This window comes from Alligator mississippiensis, chromosome 1 (assembly GCF_030867095.1).
Source record: "Alligator mississippiensis isolate rAllMis1 chromosome 1, rAllMis1, whole genome shotgun sequence".
In the NCBI taxonomy this organism is placed as follows: Eukaryota; Metazoa; Chordata; order Crocodylia; family Alligatoridae; genus Alligator; species Alligator mississippiensis.
In genome coordinates this window covers 461,373,549-461,397,510 of record NC_081824.1, presented here as the reverse complement: position 1 = coordinate 461,397,510, position 23,962 = coordinate 461,373,549, and the positions used below count along the sequence as shown (strand labels likewise).

General features: G+C 44.2%; 1 protein-coding gene across 1 annotated transcript in view; it reads right to left on the bottom strand.

Moving 5' to 3' along the window:
- PRCP (prolylcarboxypeptidase) overlaps positions 1-23,962 on the bottom strand; it is a 52,954-nt gene that overhangs the window by 15,609 nt on the left and 13,383 nt on the right. Inside the window, exons 2-6 of the mRNA XM_014606587.3 lie at positions 10,255-10,395; positions 9,091-9,192; positions 7,930-8,111; positions 3,884-4,041; positions 1,556-1,728 (exon numbers count right to left, since the gene is read on the bottom strand). Coding sequence (XP_014462073.2) covers positions 1,556-1,728; positions 3,884-4,041; positions 7,930-8,111; positions 9,091-9,192; positions 10,255-10,395 — 756 coding nt within the window. The remainder of the gene's footprint in view (positions 1-1,555; positions 1,729-3,883; positions 4,042-7,929; positions 8,112-9,090; positions 9,193-10,254; positions 10,396-23,962) is intronic.

Below are 23,962 nucleotides of genomic sequence, written 5' to 3'. Positions count from 1 at the left end.
CAATTCTGAACAATTACAGGCTCTCAAAGGTCACTCCTAGTGCCAGTGTGGACTGCTGAAGGTAAAGATAAGGGAATAAAGAGCTGCAGACAGCTTTACCTCTGCAGATCAAACAGGGGTAGAGGGAGAGAGAGCAATCACTCCCCAGAGGGCACCTTCCTCCCACATTAGAGAACGGATTAAGCAGATACATTCAGCTATTCTAACAGATTTTCTTCCCCTAAGCTCTCAATATCCTTCTCACCCTCACTCAGATAATCACATTAGTTTTGTCATTAGAGCTCCCATTTCAGAGAAGGTACCTAAACAGCTTAAACCACCCTGAGAGGTCATACGTTAGAAGTGCCAGAACAAACACAGAAGGATTTTCTATTTCACATCTTACTGAGTCACTGCATCTTGCTCAAACCTTTGAGCTCCCTCTAACAATGATGAAAAAGCAGATTCCAGGGTAGGAGATCAGAAGGTAAAGTGCATTCCTCCAGCTGTGTTTAGATTGACAACAGAACTAAAATAGCACAGAAGGCATTTACAGAGATGGGACAGCTACACAAGACAGGTGAATTTCCTTCCCTTTCTATTAGTCAAATCTAACCAAGACAGATGCAACAATTTCTCTGTTTGGCACTTAGGTTTATTACAGGACAATACACGTTCTGATTTCTCTCAATTTCACTTATCATCCATATTACCCAGCAGTTTCAACCAACACAGAAATGTGGTCATGGACTAACAAGGGAAAAGCAAGGCAATATTCAGGATATTGTAAGTATGCTGCGTGCACAAAGCAAGCAGATTTTATTTCATAGTAGAAGTGGAGTGGACACAAGACGTACTGCCTTTCAGCACTGCAAATCATTTTGCTGCAGGGTTAAGTTACCCCTGAGAAATAAGGAATAACTGCAGGCTGGTATACCAATTGTGCCTCCCATCCTGTAGACATTTCCTCTACTTGCTCAATTCAAACTGGCTTCCCTGCCACCTTGTGGCCAGATGCTCAAACAGTGCTTACTGAAGACAAAGCTACCTTGGGAGAGCTGGTTGTAGATCTACTCTTTACTACAGAATCAAGATCTGCAGTAAATCACACTGTGCCTGCACCCTTAAGAGGGAATTTACTCAGGGGGAGTGTAGTAAATGGCACTACATAAATGGAAGGCTACAAGGAAAGGATGTGGAAAGTTGAAAGGAGGACAAAGTACACGTTCAAAAAGAATGCAATGAAGCACTCTGGAATCCCAAATGGGATCTAGAAAACAAAAATCACAAACAATGAGATTAGCAATAAGGGCTAACACTAGAAAGGTGACAGAGGTGGAGAGTTGGTGACAATTAGCCTCGTTTAAATTCCCTTATATTTACTGAAGTTCAAGTTTGAAATACTTGACCTCTGGCAGGACCGGCTCCTCCTTTTTTCCATTTGTTTTTTTGTTTGTTTGTTTTTTTTATGTACTTGGGCCGATTTGTTTTTGTTCATTTCTGAACTAAACTTTAATAAATTAGCGCTTTGCAAGGTGAACCACGTTAACTATAGAAGCTGTATGTGCTCCATTACCTGAATAGGCCAAGCAGGCAGAGGCTGCAAGAAGTCAGCTTTATATGGATAGTTTACCATTGCCAAATTTACCCACGTCTCACTCAGCCAAGCTTTCAATGCAGCAGCATCTTGTGAGGATTTCAATGGGCTACATAAGTGAAATGCACTGGAAAGCCACTGCAAGCCTTCACCTAAGTGAGAAAGCACGAAGAAGATTTTAGTATTTAATGTACTTAAAGTCAGTTGGTGAATCATTAAGATTATGGAGAGAAGCTCAGAAGTCCAATATGTTGCTGTTAAAACAGTTGATCTCTAGCAGCCCCATATAAACATTTCCCTTAGCATAATGAATCCACTGTGCTATAGTGTATGTATACCAACAAAATTGAATCCACAATCCATTTGAGTGAATCACTACTGAAAAACATTAAGATAATGTCAATCTGCCTTCAAATGCTGGCATCTAAAACATTAAGAGATTGAGCAGAATACAAATCAACAGTCCTTTTAAAAGAAAATGTCAAACCTATTAGTTGAGGGTATAGAGCTCTCAGTAGATAAAACAACTCTGCTTGCCCTTCCTTCCCTCATTTCACCTGCCTAACAATGCTGTAGATTCAGTTTCCTGTACTTGTAAGCTACATTATAGTATTGCTCCCAGAGGATTCTGAATAGGACCAGTAAGGAAGTAACAATGCAAAAATCAGGCTGTGTCCCTATCTGAACTCCTTGCCCTAGAGTAAAGGTATATGTGGTTACAATCATGAACAATGCATGCCTCCCACAGCTGGGGGGCCATGGCAACCACCTGCAGGCAGTGGTGGTGGGGCAGCAGCAAGCAGGGATGACCTGCAGCCACTGGCAGCTGCAGCAACACCAATGGGGGGGGAGGGGGGAGCCAGCAACCTCCCACTGAAGATGGTGGTGGCTTCAATGATGGCCAATCTCAGGGGGGCACAAGCCCCCTTGTGCCCCCCCCCACGTTGGCTATAGTTGCAATGCCCAGTTAAGAAGTGCTCTCTATTTTCCTCCACTTATAGCGTATTTTTTCACATATTACATATCTTTTCCACCTAAAGCCAGCTGGTGGAAGTTTCTGGGGATCCATATTTTCTCACATAGCAATTTGGCAACAGGGGAGCAGTGACAGCATGTATTAATTTTTCTGCCAGAAAATTTCTGAATCTGTGGGTAGTCCCTGAGCTGGATGACATGGCCCTACACATCAGATCAGGCCAGCAAAATAGGTCAGTCAATGGCAAGACCCAGAATGCAATCCCAAACCCAGCGTGCCAGATCAAGCTACAGCGCCAGACCTGGAGCACAGCTTTGGACCCAGCACACAGCTCTATGCCTGGCATGCCAGCAGTCTTCAGATCGCATCCTGTTCACAGGGCTGACAGCAGGTGCAGCTCACTAGCAACTGCTGCTACTCAATTACTTACCCAAGTAAGATCTTCATGCTGCCTTTTCAAGAACAGGGGTGCATTATACAAGGGGTGTGTTGTGTGAGAGAAAATACAGTATTCAAGTTTGTTTAAAAACAAAACAGACTCTTTAACCTCTGCTTTTCCATCACCACCTTTCAAATTAAAAAAAAAAAGTTGCCTTTCCTCCTGTGTTACACCAAGCTGGAATTGGGGAAAGAGGGAACCCAAACCTGCTGTTCTAGTTTCGATCTAATTTCAAATTGTAATCTTCCCAAGTGTTCAGAGAAACTTAGATCTGGATTTCAAACCAGAGTGTAGAAGCTATACAACTGTGATCAAATTAAACATTTTTGCCATAGGAACAGAACTAATTGGTGTCACTTTTTGAAGGGTTGATGAAGACACTTCAGAAGCTTGGTGGCTATTCTCTTTTTTTGACCCATTCCATTTCAGACAGAGAACAATTTCTAGAATGAAACTAGCGAGTACATTAGTGACTTTGCTCAGCCAAAAAGCTGTGGCCCCTGGTGAGTAAGGTAGAGAAACCCATGCTCAGGTAGTATGGAAACTTGTTTCTGTCTTTAGATTTTTTTTTTTTTAAACTTTAAGTGCCTTTCATTTCAGAGACTGAGTTCATGTAATATGATAATGTCTTGTCTATTTCTGTCTACACATTAAAAATAAACTAAATCACCACATATTCTCTTTAGAAAAGTTTAATTTTGATTGAAAACATGCAAAAATCCACAGCCAGGAAAGTTAAAGTCTGAAAAACCACTCTGATGCACATGAGACTATCACGGTCTACAAACTTACAAATGCTGTGAAATTACCCAAAGAGTCACAGTGTAAACTGCCTGAGATGCATAATTCTTGGAAGAGCACAAATGCTGAGGTGGCATTGGTAACTGCTTACCTGTAGAGGAGACACGTTTAATAGCCTCCCAAGAATTTCGGATGCTTTCTGAACAGCCTTTCCCACTCTTCTTGAAGTCGTTAGTCACTATCCTGTTGAAAACACTGCAGGGAACCAAATCCTGAAACTGCCATATTGGGGCTGAGGCTGCAAGAGCTCTGTAAACAGAGACAATAAGTCATATTTATTTGGTGAAATATACATTTGGCACCTCTTCAAAATGAACCTCTGTCTGTGTGTCAGAACCTCCTCACAGCTACTGGACAATTAAAAAGGTACGTCTTAAGTGTTTAACACCCCTCTCCCCCAAAAAAGAAACCATACCTATATTCTATAATTCAGGTACAACATTCACTCCTGACAAACTTGGACTTAAGTAAGCTTTTTGCAAATCCATGCAAGTACAAAACAAATTAGTGTTAGATCCTAATTAAGACATGCAAGTTCTTCATGCACACTCACTGGTATTTGTACAGTAACAGCTAGAGACTGGGGCTCCATTGTGCTACATATTGTACAAACACAGAGTAAAGAGAAAGCTTTGAGCTGTAAACCCCTACATCTAAAGACAGAGAAGAAAAAAGGGGAGGAATGATCACCTCTGTATTGCAGATAGAGAATCTGGGCACTGAGGGATTAAAATGACTTGTCTATCATGCATACAAGAAGCCCACTGCAGACCTGAGGACTGAACACCGAATTCCCAAGTCTCAGACCAGTGCTATACCCTTAAGAGAAACCCTGTGGTGGGAGACAGAGGAAAGTTCTATGGTAGGCTTGATATCAAAGCAAGAAGTACTGGGTGCCTAGACCAGGGATGCTCAGCCTTCAGCACATGGTCTAGATCCAGCCCATGGCACGTCATCTGGCCTATGGGGCTCTGCACGGGTCCAGAAATTTAGTGGAGTGGGGGTAGGACCTGTGCTACTGTTCCCATAGTACCAAATTTCCCAAACCCTGGGGAACCCTGGGCCCTGCAAACTGGATCAGGTGCCCAATCCCAGCCGACAGAGCAGGGTGGGGGTGGTGCCAGGGCCCTGAAGCCTAATCCCAGTGCACGGGGGCAGGAGGCAGCAATGCCAAGCCCCCTGGGCAGCTGTTCCCAACATGGTGCCCACGGGTTTATTCAGGTGCCCATGTACATTTTCACAATTAGTAAAAATCACTACCCCAACAAAATGCCATCACTGCCAACTGAACTCGGAACAGCAACACTTCAAAAAAGTTTTCACAGGCTGTATGAACGATAGGCACAAACATTGCCAACCCCTGCCCTAGGGCCTGACTCTGGCACACAGACCAACCCTCAGACCAGCCACATGTCACTTGTCTGGCCTGTGGGGCAAACAGGTTGAGCACCACTGGCCTAGAACATGAAAGCCCCAGATGACTATGTGCGATACAGAGAAAAAAAATCACTAAAAAACCTTCCTGCTCCATAACTGCAAACTCTGAAGTGGGCCATAGAATAAGAAAACCAGTTCATTACTCAGCCATCCGACAGCTGGTTACATGGACTTTACTAGTGCAAGCAGGGTAAGCGCCAAACAGCTGCACTGCTCTCCTAACTGCCTATCTGCAAGACGGCAAAGGAGACTGACTGGCTCAGGTTCAGCCATTTGATGAGGAAAGACAAGAGTTCCTCATTTCTCAGCACCAAAAAGAAAGCTTCTGCTCTCTATTATCTTATGGAGACCCTTCCTATCCCACCATAGGAAAAACCTTACATAAACCCTTCCTCTCTCACCATAGGTAGTCCCCAGGGCCTCATTCTGTTTCCATTATAAGAGAGAGGTAGAGTCTTCAACCCAAAGCACCCCTTTGCCCCTCTACCCATCTCATTTTCAGGACATAAGTCAGCTGAGTGGGACAGTTCCAACTTTTATAGTTTTCCCTTATCTAACCCAAGGAAAAACCTGGCCTGAACAGGGAACACAAGCCACTAGAGTAAACCAATCTGTTATTTGCCAAGAAATCCAGTGAGCAAGTTATCTATTACATTAAAAACACCTTTTTTTGCCTATTAATAAAATTTCAGAATCATCCTAGGGGGAAAGACAGACCCAACATTTCCCTGCACACTAAACTGTTAGTTTTCTACTTTCTGGAAACTGGAATGGAATGTGAAGAAGGGTATCTTGTGCCCAAAAGTTTATGTAAGATCTCTCCCAGCCACAGGCGACACATGGGGAGGGCATGGGGAGATTGGCTGCCAAAGCTGCCACTGGCTTCTGTAGGCAGTTGCCACCGCCCCCCCCCGCCAATACCAATACAGCCACCAGCGGCTGCAGGTGGTCCCCACTTGCCACCCATCGCTTACCACCGCCACGCTCCCACCACCTGTGGGTCATCACTGTGCTCCCCCAGTCTCAGGAGGGGCACATCATTCATGCTCCCAACTACACAGTTGATCCACTAAAAGATATCACAAAAAAAAATCCTAGACTCAAAAGGCCAAGCTTAAGGGCCATGTTTTAAACTAACTGCATCTCAAGCCAGAGCTACCTGAAATTCTTCAAAATTCAGTATTTGATTATACCCTGTTTTGAAATTTGGAGAAGTTATTCAAGTTTACTGCAAAACAAATTTAATTCAGCTTTAAATTATGGGGCTTCTCTCAATGACTCCATAATGCTAAGACCAGGGGTGGGCAAAATATGGCCTGCAGGCCAAATCCAGCCTGCAAGGCTATTCTATCTGGCCTGCAGAGCCCTTAAAAAAAATTCAGAAAAATTAATATTTCTCTGCCCTTGGTTCCTGTTAAAAATGACAGGAACCAAGGGCAGTAGGACCCAGGGGAAGACCAGAGGGCTCCAACAACAGCGGGCGGAGCTGTTTCTGGGCTGGGAGCACGTGGCTGCCCCAGCACAGGAAGCTCAAGTTGTGGGGGGGAACCCGGGCAAGGAAGTAGTGCAGAAGGGGTGGAGGGAGCACCCCTCCCTGCCCACGCCCGGTGCCATGCGTTGAAACTGTTTGCAGCCCACATGGGGCTGCCTGTACCCATTCCAGACAGCCCCATGCGGACTGCGAGCGCCTGCAGCGCAGGGCACTGGGCGTGGGGTGGGAGAGGGGTTGCTTCCCTCCCCTGCTCTCAGCTTTTCCATGGGCTCCTTTCCCTGCACAGAGAGAAGCGGCCCCTCACCCGTCCCATGGCCAGAGCCCTGCGCCACAGCCACTTGCAATCCGCACAAGGCTGTTCAGAGCAGGCACAGGCAGCCCCAGGCAGGCTGCAAGCAGCTGCAGCACAGGGCGCCGGCCACGGGGCGGGCAAGGGGCTGCTTCCCACCCCCACTTAGCACCAGCTTGCAAGCCAGCCCCACTGCCAGGCTGGCAGCAGGAGTGGGTTACAAGCTGGTGCTGAGCGCGGGGATGAGTAGCCCCTCACCTGCCCTGTGCCCCGCACTGCAGCCACTCGCAGCCTACCTGGGGCTGCCCGTGCCTGCTCTGGACAGCCTCGCACAAGCTGCAAGCTCTTGCAATGCGGGGCGCTGGCCATGGGGCAGGCGAGGAGCTGCTTTTCCCCTACACTCAGCATCAGCTTCTTCCCTGCTGGCAAGCAGGGGGTCAGGGCTGTGTGCTGCCCCACCACCTTTACTGCAGGGCTGGGGGGCACTGGGCACAAGCAGGTAGGGAGCCAGTGGGAGCACGGGGCCAGCACCAGTGCCCTGGGGCCAGTGTCGGTGGAGCCCAGAGCAGGGTGGCAGGAGTGCAGGGTCCCAGCCAGCAGGGGCTCTATGGAGCTGGGCCAGCTCCCCCCAACCTGCTGGTGCAGCCCAGCCCAGTGACCCCTGCCAGCCTGCACCTCACTGGTGCTGGCCCTGGGACATTGGTCCCAAGATGGTGACTAGGGGGAAGGGCCCCCCACAGCCTGCCAGAACTGGGTAAGCAGCCCTCCGCTCAAAATAACTGCCCGTCCCTGGCTTACTAGTTACAAAAGTTGTATGTAGAAAGAATCTGTCTTCTTAACTGATCCATTAATGTCTTAGTCAGATGACATTTTTATAAGCCAATATTGTTCTAGGTTTGAGCAGGATAAGAATACTCACCCATCTACTACATGAGGATATTTCATTCTAAGCCAGGCTGCAAGCATCCCTCCATATGACCCCCCTATGGCAATCACAGGAGTGTTTTGGGCTCCTGGGATTGTCTTCCTGATGTGCTGAATTAGTATCGCAAAGTCTGCCAAAGCTTGCTCTGATGTCAAGTAATTCAGATGTTTGGAATCCTGAAACAAAAGTGTATTGTATAGTATAGGACATTTTCAAAGAAAATCTTTGATTTTCCAGCAGCAAAAATTTGTGAACTGTCTAGTCCCATACCAGGTGTGATAACATTTTGATAGTGTATTAAAATGACCTGTGCAAGTATTGGTAAAAAATCTAGAAATACATGGATGCTTTAGTGAATACTACAATGGTGTATTATTATATCTCACAAAATACCATTTTCCTCTAAAAATCAAACCCCAAAATTGAGACACATGCTTTGAGCAGGGAAACAGTCTTCACAGAAAGAGACAAGCCTGGAGACACCATGCATGTCATGCAGCTTCCAAGATGGTGTAGTCCTGCATTAAACCCCTCACAACCATAGCTATTAGCTGAGCACAGTACCTAGTGCCTGAAGCAGCAAATGAGTTGTCAGTAGTATCCTGATGAGCTTGGGACATGGAAGCAATGCTTTATTTACAGGAACTTTTATAAAGAACTAACAGACTTATTACTATCCTTGCAAGGATCTGAGGTCTAACCTCACGCGACAGTGTCCAGGAAGCATGGCATACCAGAAGATAGTCTGAACTTCCTGAGACCACCCTTCCTATGTATTACTCTATGCATCCAAGAGGACTTACTCAAGTTGCACAAATCAGCTATGACTGCAGTGGGGGGGTAAAACAGGACAGCCATCTCACTCTAGGAGGGAATCTCTCTCCTCTCCACTCCCTCCCCACCCCCATTCTGCCTTCCAAAGAACAAGGTATGTATTGTACTTGGAGGCATTTTGTATGCAAGAAAATAGGGTAAATATGGGTTTCTGGGCATGTGTCTTAGCAGAAATAACCCCAAATCCTACTCATCCAAATAGTTACTGCCTAGTTAATAGTTGTGTGTACAAACAGGCAGGATTTAGGCCACAAGCAAGAAAGCATCCAATTCTTTTCAGTGACCTTAAAACTAATGATGTGTGTGGGAAAGAGTACTTACACTGAAAGACTTGTTTCCAAAGGGCAGGGATTCTCCATAGTATCTATGTTCAGCAAATACTAACATGGCATTAAGCTCTTCAGCCACTTCCCACATAAAACCCTAGGGGAAGAAAAAGTGTTTAATGAAGAGTGAATTATCATTTGAATGTACTGTTAGACCCCTACTCCTCGATTAGAAAGAATTCCACCAACTCAGTTACTCTTATTCAAGTATTGTCTAACAATTGTAAAATTAAAAAAAAAAAAAGACTGGTATGGACATCAATGAAAATAATGCATTCCTAAACTAAAAATGTATTCACCAAATTCTGCCAAGAGCACTGCCCAGTATGCACTGCCAGAACTAAGTGCATTGGGACTCAAATTAAGTTACAAAATGAATTCTCATATCTAAATAAAACTTACCTGGTTGTGTACCTGCCAGAAACGAATGGAAGAATTAGGACAGTCATGAGTTTTTGGCCAGCAATGATTTGGAGACTGAACTGGGACAAGCATACCTGGGTGAGCATGTGGCACCACGCCAGAGCACAGATGCCCAGCCAGAGCACAGGTAGCCATATGGAGACTTGCACTGCCATACGTGGCTCAGAATAAGATTACAAACTGTGTATATGAGTTCAAAACCTGTGCTTCTGCAGCTGGATATATGCCATTTAGACAAGCACAGACAAACAGGATCTAACCCCTAAACTACAATATGTACAAAAGATTTTCCTCTGGTGCTCATCAACTTCAGGTGTAGCAGCCTTTACAAGGATGAGTTAATTTACCTGCAACTCCCCTTTGGGGCAGAGAACTATTATAAATCCCATTGACAGAAGGGGACTCTGAAACAACAAGTTGCAAGGTAACTTGAGCAGTAGTCTCCTGCTATCCAGACCAGTACCTCAAATCACATCATCCTTCCTTCCAACACACTGACAATGCAAGGACTCTTTTCTTTGATTGCTGAGTGCTTTGAGATTCAGGTCGTAAAGCTTGAATTCTGTTCTTTCTTTAGGCTGACTTACATGGAGAATACCATTTTCCTCATTTTAAAATCCAAATCTGCAGTTAATTATATATCCCAATGGCATCTCCTTGCTTTCCCAATATCACACTAGAAAGTCATACTCTAAAAGTAAAAAGATTAGGGAGCAAAAGTCTGATTTATACCCACTGTGTTATTGCAAAACCATGTGATATCTCCTTCATTGCCAGTATAGAAGAGTATTGATCCACCATCTTTCTTCCAGTGCTGGTCTGCTATTAGGTACCGCTGCTGGAATGTACGATTTTCAACAAATCCAAAGTGATCAACCTGTCAGAAGGAAGATAAAAAACAAACACTTTAAAAAGGACTGAGAAAGGTCAAGGATGAAGAGGCATAACATGCAAAGAACGCACCCAGGGCAGTCCTCTCCCCTCCTTCTCCCACTAGGCAGCATGCAGGAGATGTAGCAAGCAATGATACAGGCAGTGCATGTCAAGGAATGCAAAATATTCTGGGAACTGCAGTTCTCTGAAGTGGACTCCATCTGGGGGGAGAACTGACCCTATTTTTGCTACTAAAACTCAGAATTTTTGCCTTCCCAACATGAACAGCAACAAAAATGGGGTGAAAGCTCCCCCCAGCAGCAAACTCCACTGCAACTCTAGAGATCTACAATTCCCAGAACACCTTGCACTCAGAAGCACAAACCACCTGCACCACTAGACTCTGCAGCCAGGAAATACAAGCAGAGCTGGAGGGTTGGGGGTGGTAAGGCACCCTACTCTTCATCCTTCTGGCATCTCTCCCCTTAGGCAGTGCATGGGACATGCCCCATTCATTCACGCCATATTACACTAAGGATGAGTGGAACAACAAGGTAAGAGAAGATTCATTTTTAAATCACGTTCTTTCAATGCAGGTGAAGTTCTTGGAGTCGAATGCATGAGATAGTTGTGTCCAATTTGGAGGTGGGCATAAAATCTAACAGGTCAGATGAAGCCTGAACACTCAGAGGGATATGTAGTATCAGCTACAAGAGATGTACAGTTTCACTAACATTGCACTTAAAGGACATGGTGTCGAGGAGTGCAGGCCTGCCACAATATTGCAATAGTAGCTAGAGAACCCAGTCAGGCATCACACAACTCTATTGTGCCATGTACTATACACATAGGAAGAAACAGTCCTAGTCCTTGACTGCTTAAAATGTAGGAGATAATTAGCTACAGCAGGCTCATAAGTAAACCAAGATGAATGGTTGTACCATGAAGAATGAATGATACTGTTTGTCAAAAGTTTTCCAACAAAATACTGTTTTTCTTTAGAGAATATTGTTTGTATTCTTTTCTTATAAAACTATCCATTTCAGTTGAAGGGTGAAGATAGCCTTTAACTGACTCCATTTGAATTATTTTAGTACAGAGCAACATTCCCCCACCCCCTTCAGTCTCTCTCTCATCTCCCACTGGATTGGTGGTGCCTCCTGGAGGCAAGAGCCTGACATCTGCTGGTCTGAACATCTGTGCTTGCCACCCTCTGTCTTCAGACTCTACAGTCCCACACGTGCTCATAAAACCAAGCTCTTTGAATACGTCCTTTGTTTTAAAAACATCAGAGTGACTTTACCGCTCATAAAAATGAGGGATCCATGTTGCAGCATGAGCAGCTGCTGTGCAGACTTCTCCATACAGTTCAGATGATGCAAACCTGCGAGTGGATTTGGGGAGGGAAATTTTGTACATCTGAAAAAAGATGGGAAGGAGAAGACTGCTTTTCTTTTTAAAGAGACATTTTATAAAGATCCTTTAAGGAACAAAGCAGGCTTGCAAAACACTGGTGCAGGGAATGTCGTGCTCTCCTTGTACTGAGCTTGGAAGAAGCTCACCTCCTTTGTGAACTTGTATTTATTATTCATAGTGTTATGAGGAGGCACTGTATGGAGAGACAAGGCCCTTGGCCCCAGTGACTAATTCCAGCTCCAATTAAACATGTTTATATACATGCTTAACTTTGTGGGCATGAATCATTCCACTAAGACAGCCCATTGTTTAAAGGCTACACTACACTAAAACCCTAATGACAGCAGACTGTGGTGATCAGACACTGATAACTGGTTGCTGCTTCTGCAAATGTAGTCTTTTTTTCCTAGACTTAATATGAAACTTATTGCTGTAATAGGAAAGTGATTCCTAGGAAACAAATCAGACGCAGCAACAGAAAAGTGCTTGGTCTAAAAGGTCTGGAGCAATTAACAAAAGTTTAGAGGGAATATATTAATGAGGAGTATCCAGGTAGTCAAACAAAAATGTCAAAGTCATCCTCAGCCTGAAGTGGTGCATCATGGTAGTATGCATAAGGCATCCTAATGTCTTCAGCCAATAGCACACAAGGGCAGCATGTCATGTCCAGTTGCCTTTGACCTTCCAGCCTGAATGACCAGGTACCCACTTACAACTGTACTGTAAAATACCACAGATAATGGTCTAGTAAAAAAAGTTAATACTTTATACCTAAACTAAATAAAAATATCTATGCTTAATATTATACGAGCAATTCCAAATCTGGGTTGAGGAAGAATAGGATATATATTCCCATAACATTCCTATGAGTAGAGGAAAACTAGGTGGTTTGGCTAGGGAAGTAGGGGACTTGGACTCAGTCAAGCTCTGCCTGTTTGAGAGTGATCCGGGATGAAAAACACTGACTCAGTGGTTCCACATTCCCAGCCAAACCAAAAGCCTACAGCATGTGATGCTGACACATCCCTTCCCTAATACTGCTCCATTCTGGCAAAAGCCATAAAGTTTTATTTATTTTTTTTTTTTAAATTTGAAGGCAAAAGTAAAACAAAAATTCAGAAGTCAAAGTTGCTGAGACAGTATCATCTTCTAGCAAGTGCTAGTAAAAAAAGTATTTGCAACTTAAACACACATGAAGGTAAAAACATCTTCTGGTTGGGTTTCTATGCACCATACTCCTTAAAAAGGCGTTTAGTGCCACACACGATATATTTTTCCTTGCTAACTGAAGAATTCAAGGCAACAATTCCAGTTAAGATTGTGACAAAGCAAGACCTGTTTACAACAAAATCTGACAGATTCCCTGTTGCCCAATGTAAAAGAGAACCCTTCAAACACAAAATGAAGCTAATTTTGCAGAATATTTTTATTGATATTGAATTTTACATTCAAATGTGAAACTTTTACTTGTTTCTGATTTTGGCTAACTTTCTTTTTAGAGTTTTGACTTTGTAAGGTTTTCTTTCATCAATAGTCTGATGCATCTGTTCCCTCTAAATGTAGAGTCAACTCCCACAACATGACTGATATAGGTCCTATAGTTAAGTGTTGAGAGAAAAACCCCCGCACAAAATTTCTAATCTCCCTTTTCCTTCATCCCTTCAATAAGGCAGTTTTATTGAATCAATGGCTATAACAGTGGTTCTGCATCAGAATACTACAGGTTCTGCTACAGACCCACTGCTTGGCCTTGGTTAAGTCACTTAAGTGCTTTGTGCCTCCATTTCTTCTTTCCTTTCCCAACCTTTAATGTTGGGTTAGCCCCACTTTTGCAGTCCTAGCTAAAATTAAAACTCCCTGTGGATGGGCCTGAAAGAAAAGCAAACAAAAAGCTGTCATCCCGCTCACAAGGACCCATACTTCTGGCACCAAAAGCACAAGTTCTTCTGTTTTCTCATGTAACTTCATTACTTCTAATGATAGACAGCAAGCTTATCCTTGCTGGCCAACTACTAGAAGCTAAGCCACTTTAATACTGAAGATCTGCAAGAGAACGCAATGTTTGTAAGGCAGCTTGAACACGCGCACAATGCAGCTGCTGTATACTGTCAAGAAAAACGCAAAGAATTTAAAAATCAGAGCATCAACAGCAGCAACTGAGATGCGGTCTCTCTCAACACTGACAGAAGAGAACAAGAATTAATCCATCAGTGATTCTAGAAAAAGAATTTAGATCCTAAGAAAAACTCTCTAGAAACAGCAGAGGGAGCTATTGTGCAATCCAACTTGGACAAACTCCTTAAAGACCAAGAACAGCAAGAAATCAAGTCAAAATTTACTCGTATGATTCAGGGTTTTTGGCTGCAGCTGTGTTCGTCTAAGGACACAGGCAAGCAAGGTTCTTTGAGTAGATGTGATATCTTATTTTCCAACTGCTCAGTTGGTCTAAAAGTTCTTAGGAAGCTTTCAGGTGCAATCACCTTTCTTTCTTCAGGGATAGGGTGACTGCACCCAAAAGCTTGCTAAGAACTTTTTTCCCCTCCAAGTACTCAGTTGGTCTAATAAAAGATATCACATCTACTCCAATAACCTTGCCTCATATGATTCAGTGACTCAGATCTTGCACTTTGGGGAAGGGGTGGGGGGACCCATCTTTTTGGCAACACTACACAAGAGATTCCTGAAGATTAGAGGGTTACAGGGACAGTTTTCAAGTTAGAAAGAAAACATGAGATAAGGATCCAACTAGCATTTTAAAAAAGGCGCATTTCACAAGAAGTCAAGTATGTCTTTTTCTAAATGAAAGAAAACAAATTATTCATTGAGCTCTCAAAGCTGCAACACTTTGAGCACAGAAATCCTAGAATGGAAGTTACTGGAAATGAACAACAAAAATTGACTTTCAGACTGGATAGGGTGGGAGGGGCAGGGGGAAAGGAGGAGGAAAACAAAACAAAGAATCCAAATTTGGAAAAAAAAAAAGACAGATATCAAGTAACATATGATTTAACTGGCAAACAGTGATCTAGAGCAGGGGTGCTCAACCTCAGGCTCATGGGTGAAGTGTGGCCCACAGAGCCACAACATCCATCCGACAGGACTCCACAGGTCAGGGAATGGGGTGGGGCCAGGCACAATACCAGTGCCCTACCCCACTCCTAAAATTCCAAGCCCTGCCTGAGGTGTTATAGCAAGGCCATGCCCACCCCCAGCCAGACCACAGCTCCCTCCATCCCATGCAGCTGGATTAGAGCCAGGCTGCCCCCCCCCACCCCCACAACTGGATGGGGCCCCACTGTGCCCACCCCGAGTGACAAATCAGGACCAGTGGCCAGGTATGGCCTAGGCACTGTCCATCCAGCCTGACAGGCAAAACGGTTTGGGCACGACTGATCTAGAAAAATGGTTTCCAAACTGCAGTCTGCAAAGCCCTGGGAAGGGTCCCACAGCTGGCCCACCTATCACGCCCTTTCCCTTGTTCAATTCAAAGGTTCATAATAAAGCATGCAAGGTGGTCTGAGATTTTGTATATAAATGATAATCTCTCTCCCCCCACCCCAATCTGTATATGTACATATTTTGCATGGGCAATGCATCTGTATTCATACTACTGCTACCAGAATGAAGTCATAATCAGGGATCCAAGTTTTCCCATGCACTGTGGAAAAATGCAGATCTCCTTTAAAAGAGAAAAACCCAGGGAACTGCAGGTTTCCCCTTGTAGGCTGGCAGCATTCCAGCCTACAAAGGGCTGCTTGGGGTGGAGGGGAGCAGGGGGTACCATGTGAATATAGTAGCCAGGTACGGTGCTAGAGAGCAGCTCCCTCCAGGTAAGCCTCTGGGGAAAGAAGGGCACAGGCAACCTTTGTTTTATAAAAATAATTGTGAACTTCTGTTCACACGACATCTTTAATCCAAGAGGATCATACCATGAGAGAGTAGCAAGACAGACTACTGAAAGACAGCACCTTCCAGATGGAGCACAGATGTGATTTAACAGTGCACAGTAAATGCCACTTCAGCACTACGCCCACTTGAAACAGCCAGCTGAAAGTTTAGGTAGACCATATTTACCAGTAACTACCCCCAAAAAGATGTTTTGCCAGGTATCTGAAAAATTAACTGACATTCTGGGTTGTAGACTGGAGTGGACAACTTTGCTCCTCTGGCACAACGTAGCTTTTGACAGTAAAAGCAAAGTTTATTGGTAAGAGACGGCGCTTTCCCTGGGGCTGGTCTAAGACAATTGAATGAACTTCCACAGGAAAAGAGGGCTACCGCAAACCTCATGACTTTCCGCTGTAAGTAAAAGGCACATTACCTTGACCTTGCCTTATAAGTACACATACTGCTATGTGTGCATGTTAGACCATTTAAAATTTATAAAAAGAAAATTCCAAAACAAGACCCTCTGCTGCATACACCTCTCCCCTGGGGAGTAGGCAAGAGAACAAATACACAACAGATGTTAGCTGCATTACTTAATGCACTGCTGGAAGTTACCCGAATATGTGGTAATGAGTGAAGTACAATGACCTGAGCAGAATACAACAGAAGAAAGCATTGGGGGTTAACAGTCTCTCTCTTTTCCCTTAATGACAGCAAAGTTCAGATGCCAGTTCAAAGTCTCTGCCAAAAGGAGTTATTTTGCTTAAAGTTATTCATCCTCCTGAAATTCTGGCAATAATAAAGTCACAAGCCTCTAAAAGCTTTACTTGGGATCTTATATTTCAGTCCTTCTCCATGGAATATTTTTGTTTTATCTGGTTGAATATTCAGATGCTCCTAAATCCAAGGGACTCTACTGATTCACTCAAGACAAAAACAAAAACAAAAAAAAAAACAAAAAACAAAAAACTTGGGGTTGGGTTTTTTTTCCAACTCACTCAATCCTCCAAATTGTGCATCACTATGCTTAAATGCCCATCCTGTCTGAATTATTTCCTCACTGTGGAAAGATAGAGGAAGGGCAGAGGATATCCTTCCCTAGAGTGGTCACTGGGCTGCCTACAACTTTTAGAATAAAACCCTGATCCCTCAACTCTACCACTGACCAGCTGTATAACCTCTATTACGTTAAAATTTGACTTCTGCATCTGTCTCCCCACCCAGTCTTTGTTCTTCTCTCAAGCCCAGGGGTGTCAAACTGGCCTGGATTCCTGGGCCAAATTTAGACCAGGGGGCTCCTTTCAGGCTGGATCTGGAAGTAGTGGCAAGATAAGTGGCAGCAGTAGTTGTGGGGTTTACCACAGTTGTTGCTCCCCCCCACCCTTCCTGGCCACTGACAGGACTCTGCAAAGGGGCTCTCTGTGCTCTGGGTTTTTGTGGTGGCTCCCACCCCCAAATTCCTGGCCCCCTGCCGAGAGAGCACAGCTGTATGGGCAGGAGCCAGCCCATGGGCCATAGTTTTGACATCCTGGCTTTAAAAAGACTTAAGCTCTTGAGGGTAGGGACTGGATCTTACTATAAGTATGAATTTATAGCAACAAGCCTAGAAGGGCTCCCAATATACTTGTACTACTATGAATTTTTAAAAAAATCTTATATAAATCACTGCAATTAATAATAAGATGCAATTTACCTTTTGATAGAGGAGGACAGGGGTGTGAAAGGGAATAAAAAGCTAGATGAAAAAAACTAAGTGATGTCACAACAGTGAGGATTTTGCACCATATTTCCTCTTTGACTTCACACCTCTCAGATTTTATATCCACTTTCAAACTACACTCTTAATTCCTGCACTTTGTTTTAAGTTAATTTAGTGGATTAACCTTTGATTCTGAACCCATTTCTGCTGGTGAAATTCTCTCTGTTATCATGGTCAATGTAGTCTCATTTCTGTCTGAACTTCCCTTTGCTTTTGGAATTCAAAGATCCCAGGAAGAGGATGATTTTCCTTGCTACACAGGAAGGCAAAAAGTCCCACAATCTATGCCAATCTGACCCTGGGGTAAAATTCTTTCCTGATCCCAAATATGACTACTGGGTCTGACCCAGAGTAGAGGGGCAATCCGTAGCCAGGAAAACCCTGGGCTTAAGTCCTAGCAAGAGCATTAGTTAACTCCAGCCAAAATCCCCAGCCTTAGCTGCAGCCAACATCCAATGCCTTCAGGGTTTTTTAAAATCTTCCTCAAAAAGGAAAAAAAAAAAGGGGGTGGAGACAGGAGGGGCAGGATTCTCAAATACAGCATCTGAGTCTCTTGTCCCTAATATAAGTCCTGGAAGAGTTCTAAGGATGGGCTTAAACAATAACCATCACTGTTTCTTCTTACCATGATTGATGAGTCATGTTATATGACAGTGATAAGTTTAGTGCAAGAAGGTTCTGGGTAGTACTTAGCAGAGGCGCCAGACACTTTTTCTATTTTAGAATGAGCCTGAAGAGAGAAAGTCTCTCCCCAAATAAATGAAAATAATATTTGTGTTTCTGTAAGTTTGACTTTGGAACAAGGATGTACTTGGTAGCCGAGTTGGTCTGAGACAAAAAGACATACAAAAAACTAGAACTCTTGGTTCCAAAATGATACCTTTTATTAGACCATCTGGAAAATGGCAAGAAAATGGTCCTTTTCTGCAAGCTTTCAGGAATCAACAAGGAAGTTTTTTTTGCCTCCCTACCTACCATCTCATAGATTTCATAGACATTAGGGCTGGAAGGGACCTCGGAAGATCATCGAGTCCAGCCCCCCGCCCAAAGGGCAGGACGTCAGCTGGGGTCATAGGATCCCAGCAAGATAAGCATCCAGTTTCATCTTGAAGGTGTTCAATGAAGGCGCTTGAACAACCTCCGGTGGCAGGCTGTTCCAGACCTTGGGGGCTCGGACAGTAAAGAAATTCTTCCTTATGTCCAGCCTGAAACGATCTTGTAGTAGTTTGTGACCATTCGTCCTCGTCATCCCTTGGGGCGCTCTGGTGAACAAACGTTCCCCCAGATACTGGTGATCACCCCTGAGCCTGCGCTTTTCCAGGCTAAAGAGCCCCAGGGCTCTCAGCCTGTCATCGTAGGGTCTGCTTCCCTGACCCCTGATCATGCGCGTGGCTCTTCTCTGGACTCTCTCAAGCTTCTCCACATCCTTTTTGAATTGTGGAGCCCAAAACTGGACGCAGTACTCCAGCTGCGGCCTCACTAAGGCCGAGTACAGGGGGAGAATGACGTCCCGGGATTTGCTTGAGAAGCATCTATGGATGCAAGCCAGCGTTGATCTGACATCTTCAGGGAAGGAATCCTACCTGATCAACACAAAGAGCTACTCAACACAGCTCACAAAGATACTTTAATGGACCCAGAGGGACAGACTTCCATCTTCAGCTCCCTCTGTGCAAAAATGAAGTTTATTTCCAACCTATGGGGACTTTTTACCATCTTGTGCCATCCATATTTTTCCCAGAGCCTGACAAAGGGACTTTGGTTCCCGAAAGCTTGCATAAAAGGACAGTTTTCTTGCCATTTTCCAGTTGGTCTAATAAAAGGTAACATTTTGGAACCAAGAGTTCTAGTTTTTTGTATGACTTTGGAGCAAGACATTAAAAGACAAATTAAATGTCAGTCATGGAAAGGTACTGAGTTTGTCAGTACTCTTCTTATACAAAGTCAAACTCAGAACTGGCTTTGGAACAAGACACAAAAGCACAGATTCTGCATAAACGTTGGACTTGCTCAAATGTTACAAGCTAAACCCAACAAACATACAGCAGAAAAGGGGAAAAGTCCAGTTTGTAAAAAAACAAAAAAACAAAACAAAAAAAAAAAACTAGCTTTCAGAGAGATTCATAAAGGACTTGGCCAAGCATTAGAAACCTATGGGATGCCACAATTTCTGTGAAATGTGAATCTCCAGAACTTTAAGCAGGAGATCTGCTTAAAATTAGCCACAATGTGTCATGAGGAAGCTCCTAGTCCCAAAACAGGAATTGTACGTAATGTACCCTTTGGGCCAAATTTCTTTCGGAAGGATATTAAAAGTAATGCTTTTATCATTTATAGAGCATTTACTGGTTTCATCTGGCACCCTATTAGTGTAAATCAAGTAAAACAGAGGCTCTGGAAACAGCAGCAAGAATAGCTGTATTAGCCACATCCCCATCACGCAGTATCTAAAAATCACCCTGTTACCGGGCGTGCCCACAGCAAGGCTATGAACTGCCAGTAGAAGCCCTGCAGGGTGACAACTTTGGAGACACCCAGAACTTACAATGGTACTGAGAGTAGGAACATTTGGGGAGACAGCAGACTTGGTCCCCTGTAGCTAAAGATGCCAACAATACACAGAAAAACCACAGTAAAAAGGCCATTAAGAGGATGCACAGCACAGCTGTTAGTATTACTTGACTTGCACTGGTGCTGTAGTTGTGGTTGAAAAACATTAAATAAGCACCATGCAACTTAAGGGCCGACTTAAAATATGTGAAGATACAAGACCTCTGCCCAATTTAAAAAAAAAAAAATGAAAAGAAAAGAAAAAAATGAGGCAAAGGAGAAGGATGTCTGAAAATCATGAAGTGCTAAACAATGAAAAGAGGGTTTTTTCCTATCTATAGTTAAAACTTCTGGCTTCCACAAGGCTCAAAGTGAACAGACAGACCAACTTATAAACAAAATAATACATGTTGCAAGTCATGTAAAAACAATACCCTAGGTAGTCAGCTTTCCCCATTCATTTCTATGCAGCTCAGTGAAAGAATTTAACAAGAACATTGTTCTCATTATCTGTACCTTTTCCAGCTGCCAAGGTGGTGAGGGGTGCTCACATGCACACAAAAAAGCAATTGCAGTACTGCATTAAAATTGATACTTTTTTTTGGACATGTGCTCCTAAGTCCCTCAGGTACACTTGAAAAGTTTTCCCTTTGGGATCATTTTCTTTCCTTGCCGAGATATAAAGCTGCTGCCCTAAAAACTTTTTTCTCCTGCTGAAAGTGATCTAGGGATGCTAAAACTGGTGGTTTTAAACGGAAGGCTAAGTTAGCATTGCGATGAGAGACTAGATGGAAAGCTGCAGTATGGGATAAGAGCTAATCAGTAGGTAGGACACAGTCCGCAGACAAGACACCACCTTATTGAGAGTAGGCATGAGTGTTCATGGAGTAAAGGACTGCACATTATCTGAGAAGAGAAGGGAGGTGGGACCAGGGAAGGAAAACAAATGGGGTGCACAAAGAGTGGTTGTTCCTCAAGGACACTATCCTTGAAGCACAAAACAAACCGTTCCCATGAAGAGGAAAGGTAGCAGAAGGGCTCACAAGCCCTCCTGACTCATAAGGACAGAGCTGTCCCTATTGAAAAGGAAGGATAGATGAATAGATAAAAGAAGCATACACACCGTAGAAGCTAGGGACAGTCCTCAAAAAGAACTATACAACACTCATCCGCACTTGTAGGGAAATGATTAGGACAGCTAAGGCAGCAACTGAGTTTAAGTTAGCCAAGGGAATCAAGGACAATAAGAAGTCCTTCTTTAAGTATGTAGGGAGCAGAAGGAAAATAAATGGAAGCATGGGGCGCTGCTTAACACCTCAGGACAGCTGGTAACAAGCACTCAGGAAAAAACTGAACCACGGAAGGCCCACTTTGCTTCGATATTTCACCGGACCAAGGGGAAAGACGAGTGAGATAAGGATCACAGGGGGCATGGTTGGAATGATAACCTTCCTGCTATGGATGCTGAGCTCATGCAAAACCAGCTACAAATATGTCTAGCTTTTCTGAAGTCAGCAGGACCAGATTGACTTCACCCAAGAGTGCCGATAGAGCTGGCAGAGGTCACTGCAGAACGCCTGGCAAAGCTCTTTCAGAAATCACAGCATACAGGGGAGATCCCTGAGGATTGGAAGAGGGCCAACATTGTGCCCAACTTCAAGAAGGGGAAGGAAGAGGACCTAGACAGCTATAGGCCAATCAGCCCAACCACCATCCCAAGGGAAATCCTGGCGGGGAACGGACTCATTAAAGAATCTGCGTGTGATACTCTCGTTGAGAGTAAGATTCGAACGACAGTCAGTATGGCTTTGTCGTGCGTAGGTCTGGTCTTACCGATCTCGTCTCCTACGAACAGGTCTCTCCCCACCTGGATATGGGAGACAAGGTCAACCTTATATACCTAGACTTCCAAAAGGCTTCTGGTCTAGTATCCCATGGTATCCTTGCAGAAAAATTGGAAGACTGTGGGCTTAATTGCTCAACAGTTCAGTGGGTGGGAAACCGGCTGCATGGTAGGACCCAGAGAGTTCTTATGAACAGTGAGAAGTGGCCAGTGGTGTCCCTCAGGGGTCTGTGCTTGGACCAGTGCTTTTCAACATCTTTATAAGTGATTTGGGTGTGGGGGTGAAAAGCTCGCTGGCCAAGTTTGCGGATTACACCAAGTTATGGGGGAGCATGGTCACGCCAGAAGATAGGTTGTAGATACAGGCAGACCTGGACAGGCTGGAGAAATGGATGGATTGGAACCAGATTAACTTTACCGCTCAGAAGTGTAAGATGCTCCATCTGGAGGCAAACAATCCCCAACATACCTCCAGGCTTGGTGGCGACAATTTGACTTGCACCACGACCAAAAGGGACCTAGGGTTAGTGATCGACCATCACATGAATATGAGCCGGCAGTGCGATGCTGTGGCCAGCAGGGCAAACAACATGCTGGCATGCATCAACCATTGTATCTCATGCAAAACTAAGGAAGCGATAGTCCCGCTGTACTCTGCACTGGTGAGACCGCAGCTAGAGTACTGCATTCAGTTCTGGGAGTCACACTTCAACAAGGGCATGGAAAAACTTGAGAGGGTCCAGAGAAGAACCACCCGTATGGTCAGGGATTTGCAAGACAAGTCATATGAGGGGAGGCTAAGGGACTTAGCCTTAGCGACCTTGTGGCTGCCTATAAGTTCATCACGGGGGCACAGAAGGGAATTGGTGAGGATTTATTCACCAAGGCACCCCCGGGGGTTACAAGAAACAATGGCCACAAGCTAGCAGAGAGCAGATTCAGACTGGACATTAGGAAGAACTTCTTCACAGTTCGAGTGGCCAAGGTCTGGAACGGGCTCCCAAGGGAGGTGGTGCTCTCCCCTACCCTGGAGGTCTTCAAGAGGAGGTCAGACGAGTATCTAGCTGGGGTCATCTAGACCCAGCACTCTTTCCTGCTTGTGCAGGGGGTCGGACTTGATGATCTATTGAGGTCCCTTCCGACCCTAACATCTATGAATCTATGACTTGGGCCCCTTCAGCCTACAGTAGAGAAGGCTGAGAGGGGACTTGGTAGCAGCTTACCGCTACATCAGGGGAGTACATCAAGAACTCAGGGAACAGCTGTTCACTGGGGCATCTCTGGGGAACACCAGGAGCAATGGATACAGATTCCTGGAAGGCCGCTTCAGGTTCAATTCCAAGAAAAACTCCTTTACAGTCAGAGAGTGTCCAGACTGTGGAATAAAAACCTCCCTCCAGTGGTGGTGCAGTCACCTACCCTGGAAATCTTCAAAAGGAGACTGGACAGTCACAACTGGGGTCAAGTGACCCCAGCAAGGTCTTTTCCTGCCTAGTGCAGGGGGGACTAGATCCATGATCTACAAGGTCGCTTCCAGCCCCTGAAAATCTATGCATCTGCAGAACCAGGATCATTTGACTGGTAGCAGACTGAAACTTTGAATTTTAAAATTCATGTGAATTATTTATGTTACGATACTGCCAAAGGCTAAATGATGTTAGGGGCCAAAATGAGTCAATCCCTGCTGTCAAGAAGTTAAAATTTAAATAGACAAAAGTAGAAGATTCTAGGGATGGGACAAAACTTAATATAAAAGTAGAATGAATGGTCCATTTTGAAAATACCATATTAGAGTCTGATTTTTTTCACCATTTTGTGTTTTGTTTTTTCCCCTTTACAGGTGAGGTAGTCACTAAATGGTAAGACAAAAAGCTAGTAAGAAAAAAAAAAAAAATCAGGAAGCATAAACACCAAATAGTTTCATTTCCATTATATCTTGCATATCGTACGACAAGTTTTTTTGACTTTGAAACAGAATTAAGTCAGCCATGTGGTTTCTACTATTTACTAACACCCTCTGTTAGTAAGCCATCACCATCTTCATACATGGGAGTGGTTGTATGCTTTTGATCCCTTATGAATTGGAAAATAAAACTGATAAGGCCAAATAAAGGC